This window comes from Convolutriloba macropyga, chromosome 7 (assembly GCF_964194025.1).
Source record: "Convolutriloba macropyga chromosome 7, txConMacr16.3, whole genome shotgun sequence".
Taxonomy (NCBI): Eukaryota; Metazoa; Xenacoelomorpha; order Acoela; family Convolutidae; genus Convolutriloba; species Convolutriloba macropyga.
Window position 1 is genome coordinate 73,370,154 of NC_134474.1, and position 22,117 is coordinate 73,392,270.

The 22,117-nt window shown below is 35.1% G+C and overlaps 4 protein-coding genes across 6 annotated transcripts in view; 3 read left to right on the forward strand and 1 right to left on the reverse strand.

The window, feature by feature from the left end:
- LOC142343317 (uncharacterized) overlaps nucleotides 1–22,117 on the reverse strand; it is a 199,289-nt gene that overhangs the window by 127,397 nt on the left and 49,775 nt on the right. For 2 of the 3 annotated variants that reach the window (XM_075395146.1, XM_075395144.1), the window contains exon 1: nucleotides 21,230–21,242. The exons of the other annotated variant lie outside the window; for it this stretch is intronic. The gene's annotated coding sequence lies outside the window, so the exon portion shown is untranslated. Of the gene's footprint in view, nucleotides 1–21,229; nucleotides 21,243–22,117 lie in introns of those variants that run through there. 3 annotated transcript variants of the gene reach the window in all.
- LOC142343318 (dCTP pyrophosphatase 1-like) overlaps nucleotides 1–22,117 on the forward strand; it is a 247,818-nt gene that overhangs the window by 6,850 nt on the left and 218,851 nt on the right. The window lies entirely within an intron of this gene.
- The window catches only part of LOC142343315 (DNA polymerase delta subunit 2-like), a 209,193-nt gene that overhangs the window by 6,850 nt on the left and 180,226 nt on the right, over nucleotides 1–22,117 (forward strand). The gene's annotated exons all lie outside the window — the stretch shown is intronic.
- Nucleotides 2,415–22,117, forward strand: part of LOC142343319 (IQ domain-containing protein H-like) — a 99,330-nt gene continuing 79,627 nt past the window's right edge. The window contains exons 1-11 of the mRNA XM_075395149.1: nucleotides 2,415–3,132; nucleotides 5,659–5,802; nucleotides 8,678–8,793; nucleotides 9,353–9,518; nucleotides 9,869–10,021; nucleotides 10,921–11,001; nucleotides 11,959–12,171; nucleotides 15,853–16,024; nucleotides 17,523–17,629; nucleotides 17,663–17,708; nucleotides 18,357–18,368. Of these exons, the coding sequence (XP_075251264.1) occupies nucleotides 3,013–3,132; nucleotides 5,659–5,802; nucleotides 8,678–8,793; nucleotides 9,353–9,518; nucleotides 9,869–10,021; nucleotides 10,921–11,001; nucleotides 11,959–12,171; nucleotides 15,853–16,024; nucleotides 17,523–17,629; nucleotides 17,663–17,708; nucleotides 18,357–18,368 (1,330 nt within the window). The 5' untranslated portion in view covers nucleotides 2,415–3,012. The remainder of the gene's footprint in view (nucleotides 3,133–5,658; nucleotides 5,803–8,677; nucleotides 8,794–9,352; nucleotides 9,519–9,868; nucleotides 10,022–10,920; nucleotides 11,002–11,958; nucleotides 12,172–15,852; nucleotides 16,025–17,522; nucleotides 17,630–17,662; nucleotides 17,709–18,356; nucleotides 18,369–22,117) is intronic.

A 22,117-nucleotide genomic window follows, 5' to 3' on the forward strand; every position in this document is an offset into this window, starting at 1 on the left:
TCACCGCATCTAGCGGTGAAAAAAATAATTCATCGCATTAAGCGGTGAAAAACAATAATTAACCGCCACCGAGAACGCGGTGAAAAAAAATAATTTACCGCGATTCACCTCGACCCGGGAAACAACAAATTTCTTCAATTAACAGTTGATAGAGTTGCCCCAGAACACAGAATCTGATCAGTTTCTTATGATGCCCTAAGACGCATTCGAATGTAGAACCCTGGAAAAAAGCTTTTCAAGGGACAGTAAGAGTGAATAATGTTTTGCGTAATAAGTTGGTAGCAATTAATGAAAACCACTTGATTTTAAGTCTCGCTTAATTTGACGCCCGTTGTGTCGTTTATATTAGAAACAAGGTCGTATAACAGTTTTTTCAGTCTCTAGAATGAGATTTAGTCCCCATCAAAAAATTTTATCCTCAATTCTGACGGCACCAATAATGAAGAGAATAAATAAATTTGAGAAATAGTTCTGAGAAAGCAAGAACAAAAAGTCATATTTCACATGTTGGGACAAGGTGCTTCTACATATCAGTCATCATCAGTCTCAATTTTGGGAATAGCAATCCAACCACAGCGATCAAATATTTTAGTGCGCGTGTAAGGGTACCTCTAAGCCATCCATGGGACGAACGTACGCAACTTTTTTGCTTTTTTCCATATTGGGTAGAATTTTTTCTTTGCCAATTTGTGTCTATCTGGTGCATAGTTTCATAATTAGATAATCGTTTAATTCTTTAACCATTTAATCATAATAGAATAATATATATTAGTGCTATCTAGTGATAACTTGGAGTCATCCATCATTGGTCAACAAAAGCACATCTTTCAGTTGATTGACAATTAACGTGTAGGTAAGTATTGAATTAGTTACTTTTCGACGCTGAAAACATGTGCATATTAGAATGATTTAAAAATCACCTAAAAATTTATGTCGAAATATTCTGGATCCTGATGAACTATCGGAAGGACAATCTGCAGTTTTATCAACTTACAAATGGAGGTAAAACCTATTGCTAGCGAAACAAAGGAGACTCTCTGTTGCTACCTTCTGATGTTGTCTCTGTTTGTTTTCGAGGATTGAATAGTTTTAAACAATAGCGATGTCGAAGTGGCGAAGATTTTTCCCAAAGTTAAGAGGCTTCTTTTTTTCTTCCAAACATCATGTAAATTAATATTATAACCGAAAGGTTAAAGTTTACATGCCTTCAGAATAATCAGGAATTTAACTGTATACACTTAGTTACTCAAATTTTAGTTCAAAGTTTTTCTAAAGGGGTGCTTCACTACGTTCTTTCCCCAATTACGCAAATTTTCAAATCGCTGCAAAATGATCCCTCATCACAATCGGAGTCTTCCATGCAATTTGGAACGTTTAAAAGAAAAAGGCAATTAAATCTAATAGAACAGACATAACTCAACTCACTGGATTTATTTCGCAAAGAGTTACATTAATTTAACAGGAGACGAAGACATTTTCGTGGGAAAATGCGCGCACTTTATGACGTTTTCATGTGTTAAGGCAGACCCGATGTGGGCTCCTTTTACAGCCTTAAAGTATAAAGAGCTAGGGCTACTTATTTCTGCGCGCGAAGTAGACTTACCTATATCTCTAAGACTAACCGACTCTGTAAAACACTGAGAGTAAACTTCTATTATTACGGTGGTTAAGAAGTATAGCACCGGAGTCAATGATATACACATGGTGTATCTAACTAAAAGACTGACTCTAGCTACAAGAGTTCTCTCTATTTAAAAGAGAATAGTGTCTTCTCAGTCTGTGATTGGTTGAATGTGCACATTCAGTATTTTCACTGCTACAGTGTATATAAGGGTGGTGTGAGTGTGTAAGTGTATGTGTCTATGTTTGTGCGTGCGTGGTGTTTTAGTCTGTGTGTGGGGGATGCCGTTTGTGCATGTGGGTATGTGAGTAACAGTGCAATTGCTTGTGCCGTCGATTGGGATATCTAACAAAAGTTTTTATGTATTATTTGATTTTGGCCTTTAACTGCTCTCAACCACAGTGTGAATTAATTTTCGTAATCATATTTGTTTTTTTTTGGTCTTTCGGACTCAATTTTTTGACTGATCAATTTGAATAATACAAAAAATCTTTAAAAAACTAGAAGAACTGTTTCCCATTATTCCGTAAGGGGGGTCAAGAATGAAACCTCTCAGCATAAGAACTGATCAATCAATGGAACTTGTGGCTGAACTTGGCTGATTATATAATGATTCTTACACGGCTTATGATATGAAATGTTTACACATACCACTTTGTCTATTTTTATACAGCAATAACATGTCTACTTTCGAATCAATTTAGCGTAAAATTCATTGTTTTTAAATATCGCTTCGCTTGAAGAAAAAGAGCTCGAGTCAAATGTGATTCTCAAACATTACTGTTTACATAAATAAACATACAATCCAGCCACATGTAATAAAAACACGGCATGCATTTTTAACGTGATTAGTTAAAAATAATAAAAGATTTACCATACGCAAAGAACATTTGAATGTGCACGGTGTAATCCACTCTTTTATTGTTTGATAAGCTGAGGCTTTTTTTATTTCATTATTACAATATTGTCCAATATCATTCACAGACCGGTATTGAAGAGATAAAGAAGAGATCCATGTTATTAAATCGAATCTGATGATTTTGGATGACAATTTTAGTCTGGGATTTTTATTGGTTCAGTTTTGTAAATTATTTGTTGTCTTGTAGTCGCCGTATTCATATTCAGTTCATTCACTACTGAAATTAGATTTCATTCCCGTTTTTAAACAAAATTCTTTTTATTCGGAACTTTAGTATAGTAGTATTTTAGTTTTCAGTCAGAGTTTTGTTTATATTATTTCAACGTTTTTGCGGGTTACAACTTCCTCAAAACAACAAAAATCTGGAATGCGATCAGTTGTGATTATAATTTTTGAGTGGGAAGATTTGATTTATAACTAAGCAGTGAGACATAATTATAACTGATTATAACTGTGAAGCTATTCATTACCAATGGAGCTGGACCAGTACAGGGACCGAGTGATACCCCCGGCTAATATGCTGCCAGGTCTGGCTGGGGGTTCCCTGGTCTCAAACAGACATACCACAAGTCCAGGGGAAGTTCTCATCAAGGTATGTTTTTTTTCTGCCAAAATACTTCATCCCTTCGGGTTGAAGAAATTTAGAGTGTTTACATGGTATGCATGGTTTCCTGGCAACCATATTTGGGTCATTTTCTGAGATAGAATCGACATAGAATGTTGCCAGCACAGTGGGAGACAAGAGACGTTTTACGATCACAAAAAATACTCGGTTTCAAACTTTATATGTGCGCAAAATGTTGAAGCAATTGGTTTTTTCACAAGTAATTTAAGTTATCTTCTTTTAAGAAAACGAGATAGGAGGAAATTCCCAATTCCTAACAATAAATGCTTTAATTGATCATCAGAGATTCTGTATGCCGACATCATGGATTGTTAAACCAAAATCTCGAAAGTTTATGGAATAATTTCTGCGGCATGTTTATTTTGACACAGTTTTTTTATAGCTTTCGACTCATTTACTCAAACCACGATGAATCATTGAGTTAAAAAAATTCTTTGATATGTTATATAGATGTTTCATTTATTTAAGGTTCTTCAGGTAAAACTTAAGGTACTTAAGGTAAAAAAATTTCTCTTCTGTACGAGTTTTTGTGAATTAAGCGCTGCTTTAATTTTTTGGTCGATATGTTTAAATTTTGTTCTCAATTTGTTTTGAGAAGCCTGCTTACTATGTTTTAGCTATTTTTAGTACAAGTACGAACTTTATAGTCCCTTTAGTGGTAGACACAGAGAACTTTTTTAGTTCTTTTTTTTGCTTTCACTTGATCAGTTTCTCTCACATTCTTCGGTAGAGAATGTCAAGGAATTGGCATTCAGAGAGAATAAATGAGATCTTGTTAGATGAAGTGTTCTCAGGAGTTTGATTTTTGAAAACTTTCTGCTTCTGAAGAGATGTTTGAGCACTTTTGAGTGAGTTTTTGCCTTTTTAAATACTTTTTGCAAAAGAAAATGAGGAAGAGGTTTTTGCAACCCTGCGTCAGGTAGAAAATCTGTTTTTTAAGTCATACCTTTTTCCAAAAATTGCTAATCTTGCTGTTTCTGATCTAACAAACATTACTCATTACGTACATCACATTCTTCAGTAGAGAATGTCACGGAATTGGCATTCAGAGAGAATAAATGAGATCTTGTTAGATGAAGTGTTCTCAGGAGTTTGATTTTTGAAAACTTTCTGCTTCTGAAGAGATGTTTGAGCACTTTTGAGTGAGTTTTTGCCTTTTTAAATACTTTTTGCAAAAGAAAATGAAGAAGAGGTTTTTGCAACCCTGCGTCAGGTAGAAAATCTGTTTTTTAAGTCATACCTTTTTCCAAAAATTGCTAATCTTGCTGTTTCTGATCTAACAAACATTACTCATTACGTATTGAAAACCACAATTGCTGAAAATCAGTGACAAATCGATCATTGTAGACAAAACGTAAACAAATCGAAACGAAATCGACTAAACCCTTGATGCAAATTGTGGTGACAGTAGGAATGCATAAATTGGCTACTAATCCCCCCAAATCAAAGGACTAGAACAGAGTGTCGGTGACAATATCAAAGCATTAAAATTAATAAATTGTCACCATTTTACGCACACTTAAAAATCGAAAATTACCAACAGACACATCAGTGTTTGAGAGTGTAACCGTTTTTCGCACTCGCTTTTTTATCTGATCTTATTGCGAGTGTGTGGAAAACAGCAACCATGCTGAGTATATATACTCAGTACGGTGTGATTTTAGTTTTGTAAAGTTGATTCTGTCTCTGAAAGTAGTATTTTTGGTTAAGTTTTTCCGTGAAGCTGGATTCTGTTATAGAGCAGCACGAAAATTTATTTTTTCCGTACTAATCAATGTATGAATTGGTTATTTTTAAAAATTTGTCATGTTTTTTCAATAAAAGCTTCTGTTTTTTAGATATTTTGGCGCTTCATCTGTTTAGTAGCAACACTGCAGCGAATTTTGTTACCTATTTTATTTTTGCTATTTTTCCCAGTCAATTTACTTTCTTGTTTAAGAAAACTGGTCAAATACACCAAATAATTTTCAGTGTTGTTTACGTTTTTTCGTTCTAATGAGAAAACGGATTCCATTTTTTTAGGACTATACTATTTTTTTTATCTCATAAATGCAAACAACGACAATGTTGTTTTTCGTGTAGATCTTGATGCTATCGCTTATTGAGGCCAGAATTCTTTTTAGCGTCATTTCAAAAGTTCTTCCAGGCATGTTTTTCTTTCGTAGACTTTACATTGAAATAGTCCATGACCGGGTCGAGATAGGATGGCTAACTTACAAGAATATACAACTTTCTTGTGAAAGACAGTTAACTTTAGGTGCAATCGGTTCTCGAAAAATGTTGCAGCAAAGTTTTCAGAGTCACCTGACGCTCTAATCCAGTTTTCTGGTGAGATAATTTTATGCCAGTTAAACAGCTTCAGATTGACAGGAAAAATTTTGCAATTCACTACACAAAGTGCAGAAACGTGAAAAAAGTGGTGTCCGAATTTTTGAACAAAAAATACTTTTTTCACTAAAGAAATATCATAATCAGTTGTCTGTTGTTTTTCAGGTTCAGGAAGACCTGAAACAATTGAAGGAGCGTCTTCTACTGGCAGCAGCAACCAATTCTACTGGAGCAGGGGCCAGTTCCACTAACATGCTGGACATTAGCACTCTGGAAAATGCCATTTCAAACACTGAGATGGCTATTATGGTAAATCTGTCCCAGATCTTGACCTGGACTAATGAAAAGACTTTAAAAGTATAATGGGGGGGGGGGGGGGCAAAATTGACTAAAAAATTACACGGTCGAGGTTCCTAGTTAAAGTCGAGCTTCGGTCTTGGGTCCAGCTAAAGTCATCTTTTCATAGCTTAAATGAGTCGAATATGGTCTTTTCATAGCACATTTTGGTCGAGCATTGTCTTTTCATAAGTCGAGGTCTAGACCTGGGCTGGAAGGTATCACATGTCGATCAGAGTTTTGTGTTCTTTCCGATTTAATCTGAACATCTAAAATTGCCGTTTTAACACCTTCATTGTGGTCCATCTAACTTGTAAAGTGGCACGTTTTTAAGTTTTTCCATTAAAATTCAGCCTTCTAATTTTTTTATTAGGTAAGATAAGTGATGTTTGCGGCAAAGGCGGTGGTGAAATAAGATTATTTCAGCAGTGAATGCGGTGGAAATATGCTAGCTCACCACTAAAACTTAGTTAACGCGAATAGTTAGCACAGTTTCAGTGCTATTAGAAAACGTCAAAATTATGTAAGATGGGTGGTTACTTTGAGATAAATAATGGTGAAACTACATATAATTTAGTGGTGTAAGTGATGAAATTATGAAATTTCACCGCTTATACACTGATTTCAATGTGAAGTCAACTTTGTATAACAGTCAACTTGTTTCGTAAGGATGAGTGTTTCGTTGGTAAAAGATTGAAACAGCATTCTAGAAGTTTATGGTTCAAAAATCAGATGCTGCTTTGATTTTATTAAAAATTTCAACGCCAGTTATAGCTATTATCTTACATGAACTCACCACATTCACCTCATTGGTCGAAATAGGTTAAGATTTTTGGGGTCAAACAACAATTTTAAACCGTTAGTCCGCACAAAAGTATAACTGATTAGATCACCACAGGCAAATCCAGCTGAACAACACAATCCAAATTTCCTGAGACCGCTCACCAGAATTTCCCACGCTCTTTCACTGACTATTCACTACATTTGCCTCAATCTAATTTCTAGTCTATTCAAAACTATTAACCCAAGAGAACTTTTTTCTAGACTATTTGTCTACACTCGCCTCGATTTTCTACACTTAAACCAAATTTATTAAGAGACCAAGGCTCTCAATTGTTGTATGATGTATGTACTTTATTCCATCGTGTTCCCTGACAAAAATCTAGTTTTATTTTGATTTATTGTTGCCCTGTTAATCGAAACTTGAAATATATTGGTATCATACATGATAAAACTTGACAAATCTTGGTAAGATCTTGGTAAGATTCTTAGTAAGAAAACGTTAAGATATGTACTGACATCAAAAGATTTTAAAATAAATTCAAAAAAATAAGATCCTGTTGAGATAAACAAGCAAAGATCTTCAGAATCTTAGCAAGATTTGTCATGTTTTAGGGGTTTGAGAACAAGAGTTATAAAGATTATGCAAGATCTGTCGGAAAAATTTCTTTAGTCGATTAAAACAATAAATCTAGCTATTTCGTGACATCAACACACTCCATACAATAGGTATAAACAAATCGCAACCCAAAACAGCGCAAAAGTTGAAAAGGATCAAAATTTTTAGCATAACTTAAGATGAAAAGTTGCATTCGATCTAATTTTCATCCATTATTATTTCGATCATGTTGTACGATGATTAGGTTTCCTCGTATTTGCCCAAAAGCGCACAGTGTCCAGTTTGATTTTTTCTTGTTTAGTTTTTCTCAATTTATAGTGCTTTGAAACACTTCCTATAAAAAAAAGTGTTCAAAACTATTGTTGATACAATCATTGGGCAATCTTTTTTGGGCAATCATTGTGAACAGTGGAGTGATTTTAGAGGTGTCACCCAATGAGAGGGGACCTTCGCTTTTATAAGTACTGTCTCACCCAATGAGCGGGGAGAACATAAATAATTTTCAAGAGTTCAGTGAAGATTGAAAAGAGAAGAATTCTGAAATTTAAGGAAAAAGACCGAAAGAAAAAGAGAGCGATTGGGAAGAATGAAGAAATCTTCAACAAAACAAACACTTCCTTATTTGAACTTTTAATTAGCAAAAACTTGATTCCGAATCAAAGTTTGATAACAAAGATTAGTAATTAACTCTAGGTATTGAAATAAGAAAATAATGGTTTAAAAAAAAAAAAAAAGTTGATACACTTTGCAAAAAAAATTTCAACCGTGAATTTGATTCGAAACATGTTTTTTTAAATCATACTTGCTTCAAAAACTGTTTTTCTAATTGTCAAGATGCCAAGAGAAGTTCTTGACATGTTTTGAAAAGAACTGCCTAGATCTTACAAAGGTGTTCCAAGAAAATTTTTCCTATCAAGATCTTGCTAAGATGTTTCAAGTTACGTAAGAGTAATCAAGATCTTGTATGAATGGGTAGGTGTATAAAGTTTTGTTCATTTGGTTGAACTATATAATGTACTAAGAGTCACGATATAGTAAATTTTTGCAATTTAATATTTCTATTTTTAATTTAATCAGCATGCCTCAAAAAATCTTATAACCATTTTTATTTTTTTTCAATCAAAGCAAACTATGATCAGTTTTTTTAGTGGAAATTGATTTTCGAGCGTGTAAGATCTATTTGATGAGGCTAATGTCAGACTGTCCCATAACAAATTATCTTGAATCAAACCCTGTTGGAAACAATATCAAGACCTTCGTGGGCTTTTCTGGACAATATAGATCGAATCGCCCAGTTTGAACGAGATTTGGGTCTGATTAGGGGTCATTTAAGTCTGGGGTTTCCGTCTCGGTTGCAAACCATTTTGAATTACATATTTCAATTACAACCTAACTTCTCTCAGTGATCAGCTTCAAGACTAATGTAAAATTTTGGCTTTGTATGTGTAGAGACACAGTGAGGAATTGGTGGAGCACAGGAACCAGCATCTCTCTACTTTGCCTACTCTGGATCCCAACTATCACATGCCTCACTTTGACCAGCCATTCCCAGATAAACACTACAGGTATGTATATTATATCCCCTTGCGTGACAATTTATCCAATTCCATTTTGCGAAATAATCGTTCTGGCAAAATAAACAATACGGTAAGCAGAATTGACATTGGGTAAAATGGAATTGGGTATATTGTCCTGACACTTATACCCCCTGTCCTTTGATATAAGATGGCATCTTTTGACGAAACAAACAAACATTTTTTTAGTCTTTCCCACTATACTCCAGCCTCGAAAATTTAGCCCTTCTATAAAAGTATTTTTATGGTAATCGGAAGGGGTTGTGGACTAAAGCTCTTATAATCTAGCTATTGTGGCTATGGCTAATTTTTCTTTTAATCATGTACATTTTTAATTGCTACAACCACAAATACACTTACATTTGACACTTGCTGACTCGTGGGAAATTTGAGAAAAAATCATGTTTTTAACTTTTTTGTGTTAGTTTTCTATTTTAGTTAAGATAATTTTTAATTAAACTTAAATTATATCAAACAATTTATATAGTGCTGTTAATATGCTATATCATTGCAAAAAAACGGTTATAACTCGTATATGAAAAATATACAGGGATAAACTGACAAATGAGGCAATAGGGCCAAGGAACACGCCAGCTGCGGACATGAAGTCCAGGTCTCTGACGTCATACGAGGAGGGGCCAAAAATGGTCAGACTTCTCACCAAACGTCCAATGGCATCCAAATCTGGAATGCATGACTTACTGGGCTCCAAACAGGTAACCAACAGTCATCAGATAAACATTGCAACCCAACAAGTTCTTCTTATGGTTTTCATTTTCCAGTTTTTTTCAAGTTTCGCTTGTCATGGCAAACCTAATCCAACAACTCTGACGGTTATCTTGCAAGATCTTGTCAAAACCGGTTATCTTGTTCGACTCCTGCAAGATAACCGACTTTGGAGACGAAAAATATCAAAATTTATTTCACTGGATAATATAATGCTCTACAAAATCACCCAAAATTCCATACTTCCGATTCGATTCTCGTCCTATGAAAACGAAAACTTGGTAATCGTTTAGACTGGCAAAGAGTGACAATTATGAATCTGTTGAGTTTGTATCTCCAGGTCTCGTTCGTGGAGTCTCCGGGTGTGAAGGTGCAGCAGGACCTGGAAGCGGTGAAGGTGCTGGATCCGACCCACCCTGAGAACAGGGAGACACTCCACAGCATGTATGGAATATCACTCCCTCTCATTGTACAAGAGAGAGACTACGTACATGTAAGGATAAACAGATACCACAATAGATAAGATACTCGGGTCTTTCCCATTATAGCCCCCCCATGACCCCCATGATATTATATCCCCCCATTATGGTATAATTAACATGATGGGGGGGGGGGCTATAGGTTATCTGATCTGACCACTAAGCTGGGGGGGGGGGGGGGGGGTTGGGGCTATAATGGGAAAGACCCAGTAAATTTATCGAATCTCTTCTGCTTTGCCCCCCCCCCCCCCAGTGTTTTTTACGCCCCCCCCCCTTCAGTGTTTTTTACGCCTCCCGCCCCCCGTAACAAATTATATGTTGTTATATAGCACGTTGCTATGTAAAAAATATAGTACGTGAGATATTCCCTGAAATTATTTCAAAATCTTTCCTTATTTATTTACTGGTTTTCACGAAATGCGCTGAAAGTATGTTTAAAAATGCGCAGAAAATACACTGAACTTATGTCATTATGTAAACCATGCGTTGAAAATGCACTGATAATGAAAGAAAGGCTCTAAAAAGCCGCACTCAAATTAGTCAAAATCAATGGCTAAGTTGGAACCATTGCCTATAAAAATCTGAATCTATTCTGCCCCCCGCCCCAGGTTTTTATGCTCCCCGTTACAATTATATAGCACGTGTGTGTGTGTTTGTGTGTGTGTGTGGGGGGGGGGGGGGGGGGGGGTTAGAACCCTAATTGAATTTTTTTGGTTTTTAAACAAAAAATCGTCGGTATTGTCGTTCTCCTCTAGCCAAAAACGATGAAGTTTCTATGATTTTTTCGTCGGTATCGTCGTTTTTGTTCGGTATTTAACATAAGAATAAATAGATTTAAAATTACTTTATTTTTTTATTACTAGCTGATTTTTCAAATTCTTTTATAACTAGTTGATCTGTTGTGATGTTTCAGTCTGGAATGGATCGCATATACAAGGGTTCCAATATTGAGCCAGCTACTGTTTTGCCACGTGTCAATCGAATATACCCTCAGGTCAGAACCCATTTGACAAAACCAAAACAACCCACACACATATTTGCTAACTGATTATGATCAAATTTAAGACTATGCTGAGAAAAATCCCTTATCTCATCACATGGATCTAAATTCTGTAGTCCCGATTTTTCATTTATTAATATTACAGTTTAAAAGAGTTCAAATTCTTGATAGAGTCTTGCAAGAGGATTCTAAATTTAACTGGTATCTTGCAGGAGTTTTGGATGCCTTCTCAGAATCCTGCACGAAACTCTCAAACGGAGATAAAATCTTGTTAAAATCCTACGCAAAATATGGAAGATTTACAAATTCTTCCATACTTTTCCAAAATGGTGTCAGATTACAAATTCTCCGATCAGTGGGTAAAATTTAAGTTTTTTTTTCGATGACTAGAGGGGGGGGGGGGGACTGATTGAGTGGCAGACTTGATGAAGTTATAGCTTTAAAAACCGTGAATTCATTTTTTATTAACTCCTTATCATTATGACCTCACATGTGATTATTTTGGGTTTTATAGAGAGAGGAAAGAATGATAGAAAGAGAGAGTTGGGTTGCTTGAGAGACGAAGTGCTGTATGTATGGGGCTGCAATTTAAAAAATTTAGTTTAAAAGAAAGTCCACCACTAAGGCTTTCATTATTTGAGTTGCAAAGGAGGTAGAAAATGTAAGAGCGGCGCTGCAAAGTTAGGATTATTGCAGAATTCCTCTCACTTCAAACCCACTCTCGTGACGTCACACCCTACTGCCCTTCTCAACTCAAAACGTAGGACTTTGAGGTGTCTTTTTACAAAATCTTCCCATTGCACGGAGTTATTCAACCCCGGTTGTCTAGTAAAATTTATCTTATCAATTATAGCGCATTTCAAACTTCTAATAAATTTCACAAACGATGAGTTTGAAAATAAGTGAACTGTTAACTAATTAGTTTGGTAAAAATATGGACTGTCTTTACAGCTCAACCCACCTGGCATCTCAGAAGACGATCTGAATCGGGGCTTGCTCTCTCTAATCCAGAGGGGACTCATTCCCCCAGCTGCCGAAATCACGATAGAGCCCTCTCCCATCCGACAATCGAGAGCCCCTCTTCACAGAGTGGGGGAAGTGAGGAACAGGAAACACACTCCAGAAGAAACCAAGAAAGTGGATAGCACTCTGGCTGGTGTAAAGGTACCTGTTACTCTGAGGATAGAATTAAACCCTAATTGAGAAATCGTCGTTTGTAAAAGTAAGAAATTCGTCGTTATATTTGGATTGTTCGGTTTCTAATCGTAACAGATAGTCGGTATTAACAAATCGTCGTTGAATTTAAGCGGAAAAAATTGTCGGTATGTTTGGCTGCTTAGATGTGCTATGTTCGGTTTTGAGTGTACAATAATTGCCTTTATGTTTGAATTTAGACAAAAACGACAGAAGCACTTAAGTTTCTCCTTCGGTATCTTCGGTTTGTTTGGCTTTGTTATCCTAACAAATCGTGGTTATGTTCGAGTTTAAACGTAAAAAATGTCAGTATGCTTGGTTTCTTGAATGCGCTATGTTCGGTTTTAAACGTACAATAATTGTTGGTATGTTCGGTTTGCTTAGATTCAGTAAATTTGGTTTTTAAACGTAAGACACCGTTGGTATGGTCGATTTCAAACCACAAGAATTTATGAGGAAATGAATAATGTTCTTAAATTCTCATGATCATAACAAGACCCAATGTGTGTGTGAATTCTGAATTTTCACTCACTCAGTTATAAATGGTCTTAGAGGGGTACGTTTGAAACTCTTGTCATTTTTAAATTATCAAAATTTGACTAAATTATAATTTAAAAACTCAAAATTTGTAAGAAAAAAAACCCGACGATTTTTTAGATGAAAGACGATTCATAGCAAATCTAAGAAACTTAAAATGCGGAATCGAAAACGCGTTACATATCGACGATTCTGAAGAAACAAACAAGCAAACATACCGAAAAAATAATTATTCCTATTGCATTTGCTATCACAATTACTATCCCGAATTCTATCAACATGCATCTGATTTGTTGGTGACGAGTACAACCCAGGCTGAGGTAAATTTCCGTATGGAATACCAAATTTTTTTCTAGACAAGCCATAGGAAAAATTGTTTTTGTTCTAACTTTTACGTAGAAAAAAAGAACTGCATATAGAGTTTGGTTTGATTTGGACAACTGCTTGGCTGAAAAAAAGTCAGATTTTTCACAAATAATTATTCGAAATAAACGGAATTTTTTCGAACAGTCTGGACATTAAAGCACGAAAACCCGGTGAACGAAACTAAATCTGGTGAACGCACGAAAGTCTGAACATGAACTCATCTTAAGACTGTCGAGGGCTCAGAAGTCTGAACATGAACGCACTAAAACCTGGTGAAAGTAATTAAATCCGGTGAACGCACGAAAGTCTGTTTAACGCTCGAAAGTCTGAACATGAACGCACGAAAATTGGTTGAACGCACGAAAGAAAGTTGGGTGAACGCACGAAAGTCTGCTAAGCGCACGAAAGTCTGGACATGAACGCACAAAAATCGGTTGAACGCACGAAAGTTGGGTGAACGCACAAAAGTCTGGACATGAACGCACGAAAGTCTGGTAAACTCACGAAAGTCTGGACATGAACGCACAAAAATTGGTTGAACGCATGAAAGTCTGGTGAATGCACGAAAGTCTGGACATGAACGCACGAAAGTCTGGTGAACGCACGAAAGTCTGGACATGAACGCACGAAAGTCTGGTGAACGCACGAAAGTCTGGACATAGGCAACTTCCGTCTGGGACGGTCTGGACATAAGTACTTTCCGTCTGGGACGGTCTGGACATACTTGCTTCCGTCTGGGATCTCAGCCTGGGAATAAACGACTGAACTGAGCTGAAACCAACTTTCAACAACAGTTTCAGTAAAAAGACTAAAATTTGTAAGTTTAGCTAGAATTTGTTTAGCCATACCAACTGTCCAGAACATGGGGTCGTGGATGTATTTGAGCGCGTGGGTGTGTTGGTGATATATATAGGCGATACATCAAGATTAATCTTATTCTCTTGTCACATAAACAACTATACAGTTCTTGTAGTGTCCAACTGTTGCCCTTATTTTGCGTGTCAGTTCTAACTGTTGGCCACCATCTACTATTTAGCAATGTTATGTCGGACTGTTTTATTATAATGACGTAATTCGTGCGTGTGTGTGAGAGAGTGTGTCTGTCTGTCTGTGTGTGTGTGTGTCTCTGTGTGTGTGTGTGTGTGTGTGTGTGTGTGTGTGTGTGTATGTGTGTAAACTGGCAAATATATACAAAACTTTTCGAAAGCTTGAACTTTGTTTGTTTTGTTAAACATACCCATCAATTGCCAGACAATAGCCGCCATTGGTTCCCTAACAAAGGTTAGGATTGAAAATCAGAAGAAAATCGAAAAAAAAATTAATTTAAGAAATACTTTTATAAGAACTCTATTTCGATTAGATTTTATAGTTAAACATATAACTGTTTGCTATTGAGAAGACACATAGATTGGTAAACATACCAATTGACATTAGACCTGGTAACTAAGACTCTTCAGAACAAAGCTCAAATACGGGGAATCTAAAACAGGGCTTTATGGGTTTATTCTGTTTCTTTTTCTGCTTTCGTTCTTCCACACTATTTTTTTTATTTTAATTGCTTTGCTGACCAACTGCTCTTTTAAAGCACTCTCAGCAGAATAAGCCATCATTGAAATTGGCCTAGAGAAATCAAAAAGATATTACGAAAAATATGGAAAGCGGAGAAATTGGGTACAGCAAAACAAATTTTGGTTAAACTAAGTGAAAAAAAAATTACACGAAAAGTGAAAATTGACTCCATGTGAACCCTGATGCTGAAGCCAGCCAACCACTCAAAAATCTTAAAAGCTATTTTTACTTAATTACGCTATTCAATTTAGATTGAAATTAAATAAAGTGCAAAAAAAAACATCTAAGCATCACCGTGTTGAAAAAAGTGCAAAGATTAAAAATGCACAACTATTTTTTGAGAACAATTAGTTAAGAATCATAAAGAGCCTTAGTTGTCGGTTCAAGATATCAGGCAATTGTAAATTGGCACACCTAAAGAACAAGAACTTAAAACAGAGGTCAACTTGCTGCACAGAGAAAAAATTCATTCTCAAAGAACCGAAAGGTAGCTCAGGAGCCAAACTCCACTCTGAAGGTAGTTTGAAAAAAAGCCCGCTGCAAACCTTATAGTCATTCCGCTCCATTTACTATTCCAGCGTGACTGAAATCACCACTCTAGTTTGACTTCTCATTGACATTAAAAAGTCGAAAAATTGCAAACCGATCTTTAAAAAAGCGCACCAATACAATCCAAATCTTTTGGCTTGTATAAGAGAACATGAGCCCTATAACAGCCGGCTGAGAAGATGAGGGCTGCTATTATTGGAAAGGGCTACTTATATTCAGAGAGTTTCCAGAAAAGTTTGACTTATGAATGTGATGATGGACATGTAAGGACAAATTGCAGGACCGAAATATATCAGAATTTTATACTACTCAAATGAATAGTTGTCTTATACCCATGCAAACTCTTTAGCTGGCCATAAATTAACATGCTGCTTTAACTTACCGCATTTTCATATGTTGAAACATAAAAAATAGATAGGCTTTTATTTTTGTTTTTGCGTGTCTGTGATTGTGTATGGGAGAGAGAGAGGTCTGTTTTTGTATATTTGTTTGTGTTGGTGCTCTTCTTTCCGAAAAATTAAAAGTCCAGAGGAATTTTCAGACCCCATGCTCGAGTTATTGATACAACTTATTGCCATTCAATTGTATCACAACTGTTGTACATTGTTGACCACATTTTTCTGTTATCAGTTGGATCCGAATGCGAAGGCCGAGAGCGAGATGTCCTCTGAGAAGGGAGAGTCAGTTGTCTCGAAGACTACAACTTCCAACCCAAAAAGACCTCCGAAGCTACTCAGACCTGCTCAGGATAGATTGGCCTCTCAACAACTGGAGCCGCCCAACACTTCAAGGACTCCTAAAGGTTCTCTTTATTTTAAAAGAGAGCTGAAAAGAACTAGATGCCCAAGTGAATACTCCAACTTCGAACTGGGAGATAATTAAGTGTAACCCTGGCCTGGGGGGGGGGGGGGAGGGGGGTTCCAGGCAAAAATGCATAAGAATGACGAGGAGTGCACCCGTACCGAACTCCAAGTGTAAATCAGTACTGGGCCATTGTAGATGTAAGTCTACGATGTAATATATTTTTCTCGCTTTCTCTCTTGAAATTTGCTTCTTTCAAGCGTATATTAACGGCGCAAAAGACAAATTTTTAAAAGTCATGGTGGCGCAGAAAGGAGAACAAACGTCTTGACAGAGGGAGATGCTGGGTTCCATCCCCGTACTAAACTTTATTTTTACACTTGGCCCAAGTCTGACCATTAAAATCAAACTAAACGCAAGTCTGACAAGTCAAAAAAGTGACATGAATCAGTCTATGATTCAGTAAAGATAGAAATTGCATTTATACTGGCCCAGTACTGAAACACACTTGGAGATAGGTACTTGCAGGATAGGCGGTGGATGTTGCACAAATCACAAATTTGCAGTATTTTAGTTCTTATTATTTATAATTAGCGTTTCTTCCAACTCAGATGCCCAGAATTTTGTAGAGTTCTCGCTGTAAAAAATTAGGAAACAAATTTAAAAATTGTTCTGCTCTTGACACCAAGTTTTGGACTCCTCGCGCTTAAATGCTATTTGTTTCATTGCAAGTTACCAGGTTTAAAAATATCACGTGCGCCGGGCGGGGCGTAAAAACTATAAGCCCACAATTCTGGTGTGTAAAAAGTCAGATTGTATCCAAAATATAGTTTTTTAAACGATAGTTACCCCTGATGGTGTATTAATCCCCCTCATTAACCCCCTAATTCTTCCTCAACCTGGAAGCCGGGATCGAAGTGTCCGCCATTAAAAAATTCGCGGAGAATGGAAAAGCTGAAAACATTTTTTTCAACGTTAGTTCGCCAATTTTGAGGCGAGTAGAAAAAGTTGAATAAATGTGAAGCAGTCAGGTACTGTGGGTCTTTTTGACTTTTTGCACCAATGATACTAGGGAATTAAAAGCAAGGTGAAAAGATAGAAGGGTGACACAATTGGGGTTAAATAATAGGGGGTAAATCATTAGCGATCAAAGAAAATGGTACACCGATTTCGACAGATTTTTGTCACCCAACGAGCGGGGAGAACATTAATAATTTTCAAGAGTTCAATGAAGATTGAAAAGAGAAGAATTCTGAAATTTAAGGAGAACAGGACTGATGTTAAAGAGAGCGATTGAGAAGAATGAAGAATTCTTCAACAAAACAAACACTCCATTATTTGAACTTTTAATAAGCAAAAACTTTTGATTCCGAATCAATGTTTGATAACAAATATTTGTATTAATTTAACTTTAATTTCAAAAAACGCATACAATGCAAAAAAAATTCGAAAGAAAGTTAATAAAGGGGAGGGCAACTATTCACTTGTTCCCCATTCAGGTCACCCGGGCGTGAACGAAACAAGTAGGGCGGTCACTGAGGCACTAGTGTTGAACCCATCAGTGATAGAGGCGAGTGAGGTGAACACACCCACTACCACTGGGGGAGTAGGAGGGGCAGGGGGAGCGGGAAATATGCAGGACATGGCATTGGTTCCAAGGCCTCCTAACTCACAGCCATATGTAAGTTGAACAAAAAAATTGATGCAAAATCTTTGTCATATTTTAAAGAAAAGGCCCGGTAGAAATTAGGCTACCGCTTTTTGGATTGTAGATATACTAATGGATTGAAATTAGTCGCGGGGCCACAGAAAATGACTATTTCCAACATTTTTCAAAATTATTATTGCTTATCTGTTTTATGGAAATTGAATAGTGCAAATATCATTCTATAAATTATATATTCTTCTATAAAACTATTAACAACTTTCCATTGACATGTTTATATAAAACTGAACTAAACGATTTGGAGACATAACGAGCTTCTCACATTGAGGCACCAGAAAAGACGTGAAGAAATAAATCTTCTTTAATTTTTCATTTTTTCAGAAGTGGATTAGTTTAGTATTTGTTGGTAATTTTACAGATCGATAGAAAAACCATTGGAATAGAAAAATAATGGTTGTTGGCTGTTGTAAAAAAAATTGTAAAAACTCTTTGTGCGATTTGCAAGAACGAGCAGAGTTGAAAAATTGCTATGTGAACCTTTTGCACAGTTGCGCAGTAGAATTTTGACAATTTTTTAGATTAATTCTTCTCCAGAATAACAGATATTGCCTACCACATTTTTTCTTTTTATTTGGTGGACAAAATATTCTTAGTGCATAGTCTTGAGCCAATCATTCGGCTTAGAAAAAAATGCAGTCTTTCCTTAGATTGGTGCAAGGCAAGCAAAATTCCTGTAGGTAATAAAATCTGTCCCTTGACTTAAAATTTTTTTTGTCTAATTAAAGTTCATCGTTTGGATACTTTAAGACAAAGGTTAGGTCCTTATTTGGCAATTTAGGTTTTTAGCTGAACTAAATTGACAGTTGCATTTTCGAATTTTCAATAGAGAAATAGACTGCTAATAGAACATTTGTTATCAGATTTAGTTTTGTCTAATTTAATAAACAAATTTTTTGCAATTCAAATAGAGTTTTTTCAAAAAAAACCCTCAGTCTTTTATGACAAGAGCTTATTGAGACCTATAATTATATACCAAGAAAAATGGCGTATCAAGCTCCGGGCAAGTGGAGTCAAGAGAAAATTTCATGTCTTGGCATGATGTATCAAATTTTGTTATACTAGAAATGCATAGCCAGATATTTATACTCTGCAAAAGTATTCTTCAGTGTTAAAATAAACTGCTTTTTTGCATATCTAATCCTGTTTGTACAGTTACTCAACTAACTAATAATGTACAGCCAAAATAACGGATTTATAAGTCCGTATTGCGCGTATCTGTAGATAAACGTCCATTTTGCACGCATCTGTGGCATCTGCGTTAGCTAAGAAAAGGAATCAATTCCACGCGCAGTCATTGGGAAACGTTTGAGTTTTGAAAACACAGTAAAAAAACAGACAATAATTTAATGTTAACAAAACAAAAAGCAAAACAAAATCCTAAACATTTTTCAGCAATATACCACAAAAAAGGCTCCTTATTCCGAAAAAAATGTGTTGTGAGACGATATAAAATTTTTTTTTAAAAAAAACTATCGACTTGAAGTAGATACAACAAGCAATTAAATTTTCCAAGGATTGATTTGAACAAATCTGGGAGTCTAAAGTGTAAAAACATATCATATTTTCAGTTTTCTAGGATTTTAGGCCCAATTGACTGGGCCCAATTGGGTTTTTAGGCCCAATTCACTGACTGTGACAGGATTAGATATGCAAAAAATCAGTTTATTTTAACACTGAAGAATACTTTTGCAGAGTATAAATATCTGGCTATGCATTTCCAGTACAACAAATTTGATACATCATGCCAAGACATGAAATTTTTACTTGACTTCTCTTGCCCGGAGCTTGATACGCCATTTTTCTTGGTATATAATTATAAGTCTCAATAAGCTCTTGTCATAAAAGACTGAGGGTTTTTTTTAAAAAAACTCTATTTGAATTGCATAAAAATTGTTTATTAAATTAGACAAAACTAAATCTGATAACAAATGTTCGATTAGCAGTCTCTTTCTCTATTGAAAATTCGAAAATGCAACTGTCAATTTACTTCGGCTAAAAAACCTAAATTACCAAATAAGGACCTAACCTTTGTCTTAAAGTAGCCAAACGATGAACTTTAATTAGACAAAAAATTTTTAAATCAATGGACCGATTTTAATACCTAAAGGATGTTTGCTTGCCTTTCACCAATCTGAAGAAAGACTGCATTTTTTTCTAAGCCGAATGATTGGCTCAAGACTTATTACTAAGAATATTTTGTCCAACAAATACAAAGCAAAATGTGGTAGGCAATTTCTGTTATTCTGGAGAAGAATTCATCTGAAAAATTTTCAAATTCTTCTGCGCAACTGTGCAATTGGTTCATATACCAATTTCTCAACTCTGATCGTTCTTGCGTATTGCAGAAAAGTTTTTACATTTTTTTCACAACAGGCAACAACCATTTTCAATGGTTTTTCGATCGATCTGTAAAACTACCAAGAATTACTAAACTAATCCACTTTAGAAAAAGTAAAATTAAAGAAGGTTTATATCTTCACGTCTTTTCTGGTGCCTCAATATGAGAAGCTCGTTATGTCTCGTATAATCGTTTAATTCAGTTTTATATAAACATGTCTATGGAAAGATGTTAAAAATTTTCTAGAAATATATATATATATATATATATATATATATATATATATAGATACATATATATATATATATATATATATATATATATATAATTTATAGATTGATATTTATAGATATAAAATATTTCCTTTATTTAATTTCTATTAAAAAACTGAAAAACGGTGTTGGGACCAAATGGCTACAAGTAAATTTATTAAGATCAGTGAAATACGCAAAAAGTAGGAAACATTGAATTCCACTATCATAACGATTATTTAGCATAAAACACAAATAGGCCAGAGGGACTTTTTATTTCTAATTGCCGTCTCTAAATTTTAGCAGCCAATAAATACTTAAACAAAGTATCACAACCGATCATGACTTCTGATTTACTTAGTAATTTGGACAAACATTACCGTGATGTTTTTTTATTTTTTAATAGTATTGAACTTAGAGATGAGAGAAAATTGCATTTTCGGGGCATTGGGTTTTTCGTCATTTAATCTCAATAATGTAATTGCTTGCGCGATGTTTTTCCAAGAACTTTTTCGGAATAAACAAATCTAAAGTTTACCGGTCAATTCTATTCAACAGCTTGAATTTTATTTCCGGATTCAATTGCAAGATTAAGCAAAGCCTTTGTTGGCAATATGATTGTTGTTTTTTCGGTCATCAGTAAGTAATATACAAACATCATTGTTTTGATTAGATTCATTTCTGAAGCACCAAAAATTTCGCTTTCGTAACAGAGAGTAGTGTATCTGAACTTTTGCAATTTTCCGTGTAACCGTTTAAAAATTGGTTTTTTAATTATATCTAGACTACATCAAACCTGGGACTAAATTCTTTTAACGAAAATTTAATTTATACCTAAAAAAATATGGGTCACAATATTTTTCTAGGCAAAATTGCGCAAAGAGATAGCAGATTTAATAAGTTCTACCTCCTAATAATTAATTAGATTTCTTTTTTCAAATTAGTAAGCCAGCTAATCATACAAGGAATTTTTTTTTCAAAAAATTCCAAATTCAAAAAAAAATATTTTTTTCAATTTTATGCAATTCTGAGTTGTATTGTTTATTTTTTTTATAGTTTTATACACGGTCAGGCGATTAATTTATTTATTAAAATGTTATTTGTATTTACCCTGGTAAAGCAAAGAAATGTGTGTTACAGTTCTGGCTTAGCCAATAAAAGACTCAGACTTTTCTAAAAATTAAAAATCTGTGCTCAATATTTTTCTTAAAAATGCAACTAAATCACAGCAAAAGGCTGTCACAGCATGACAAAGCAAATTAAACTGGAATATTTTAACATTGTTGAATTTTGTAAATCTTTTTAAAAAAGACAGTTCATTTAAGACTCGAAATAAAAAAGATAAATTTTTCAATTGTTTTCGTGTTTCTATGATCTAGTGTGTTCACTGTGCAGATATTCTTCTTGGCAGTTCCGAGGAAGCAAAGAAATGAAAGTGCGAAAAAGCACATGATGAAATTTGTAGCAAAAAATTTATCCCGTCTAATTGCCTGCGTATTGTGTTCAGCTCATGTTGAACAATTAGTTATAACAGTTTCCGAGATGAAAAATTGCAAAAAAATATTTCTAAAAAAAGTTTTCTGCAAATTTTTACAAAAGTTTTTATTTTGTTTTTAATTTTTCACAAAAATTGAAACTGATACAACTAATGGTTTACAGAGTACGCACTCATTTCTGTTCATGGGCTAAATTGTCTCAAATTATAAGTACAGTAGACTCCTGTAAGGCTTGTAGTTATCTGGGACTGTCTCTCTCCGGCCGATCTTTAATTTTCTAATA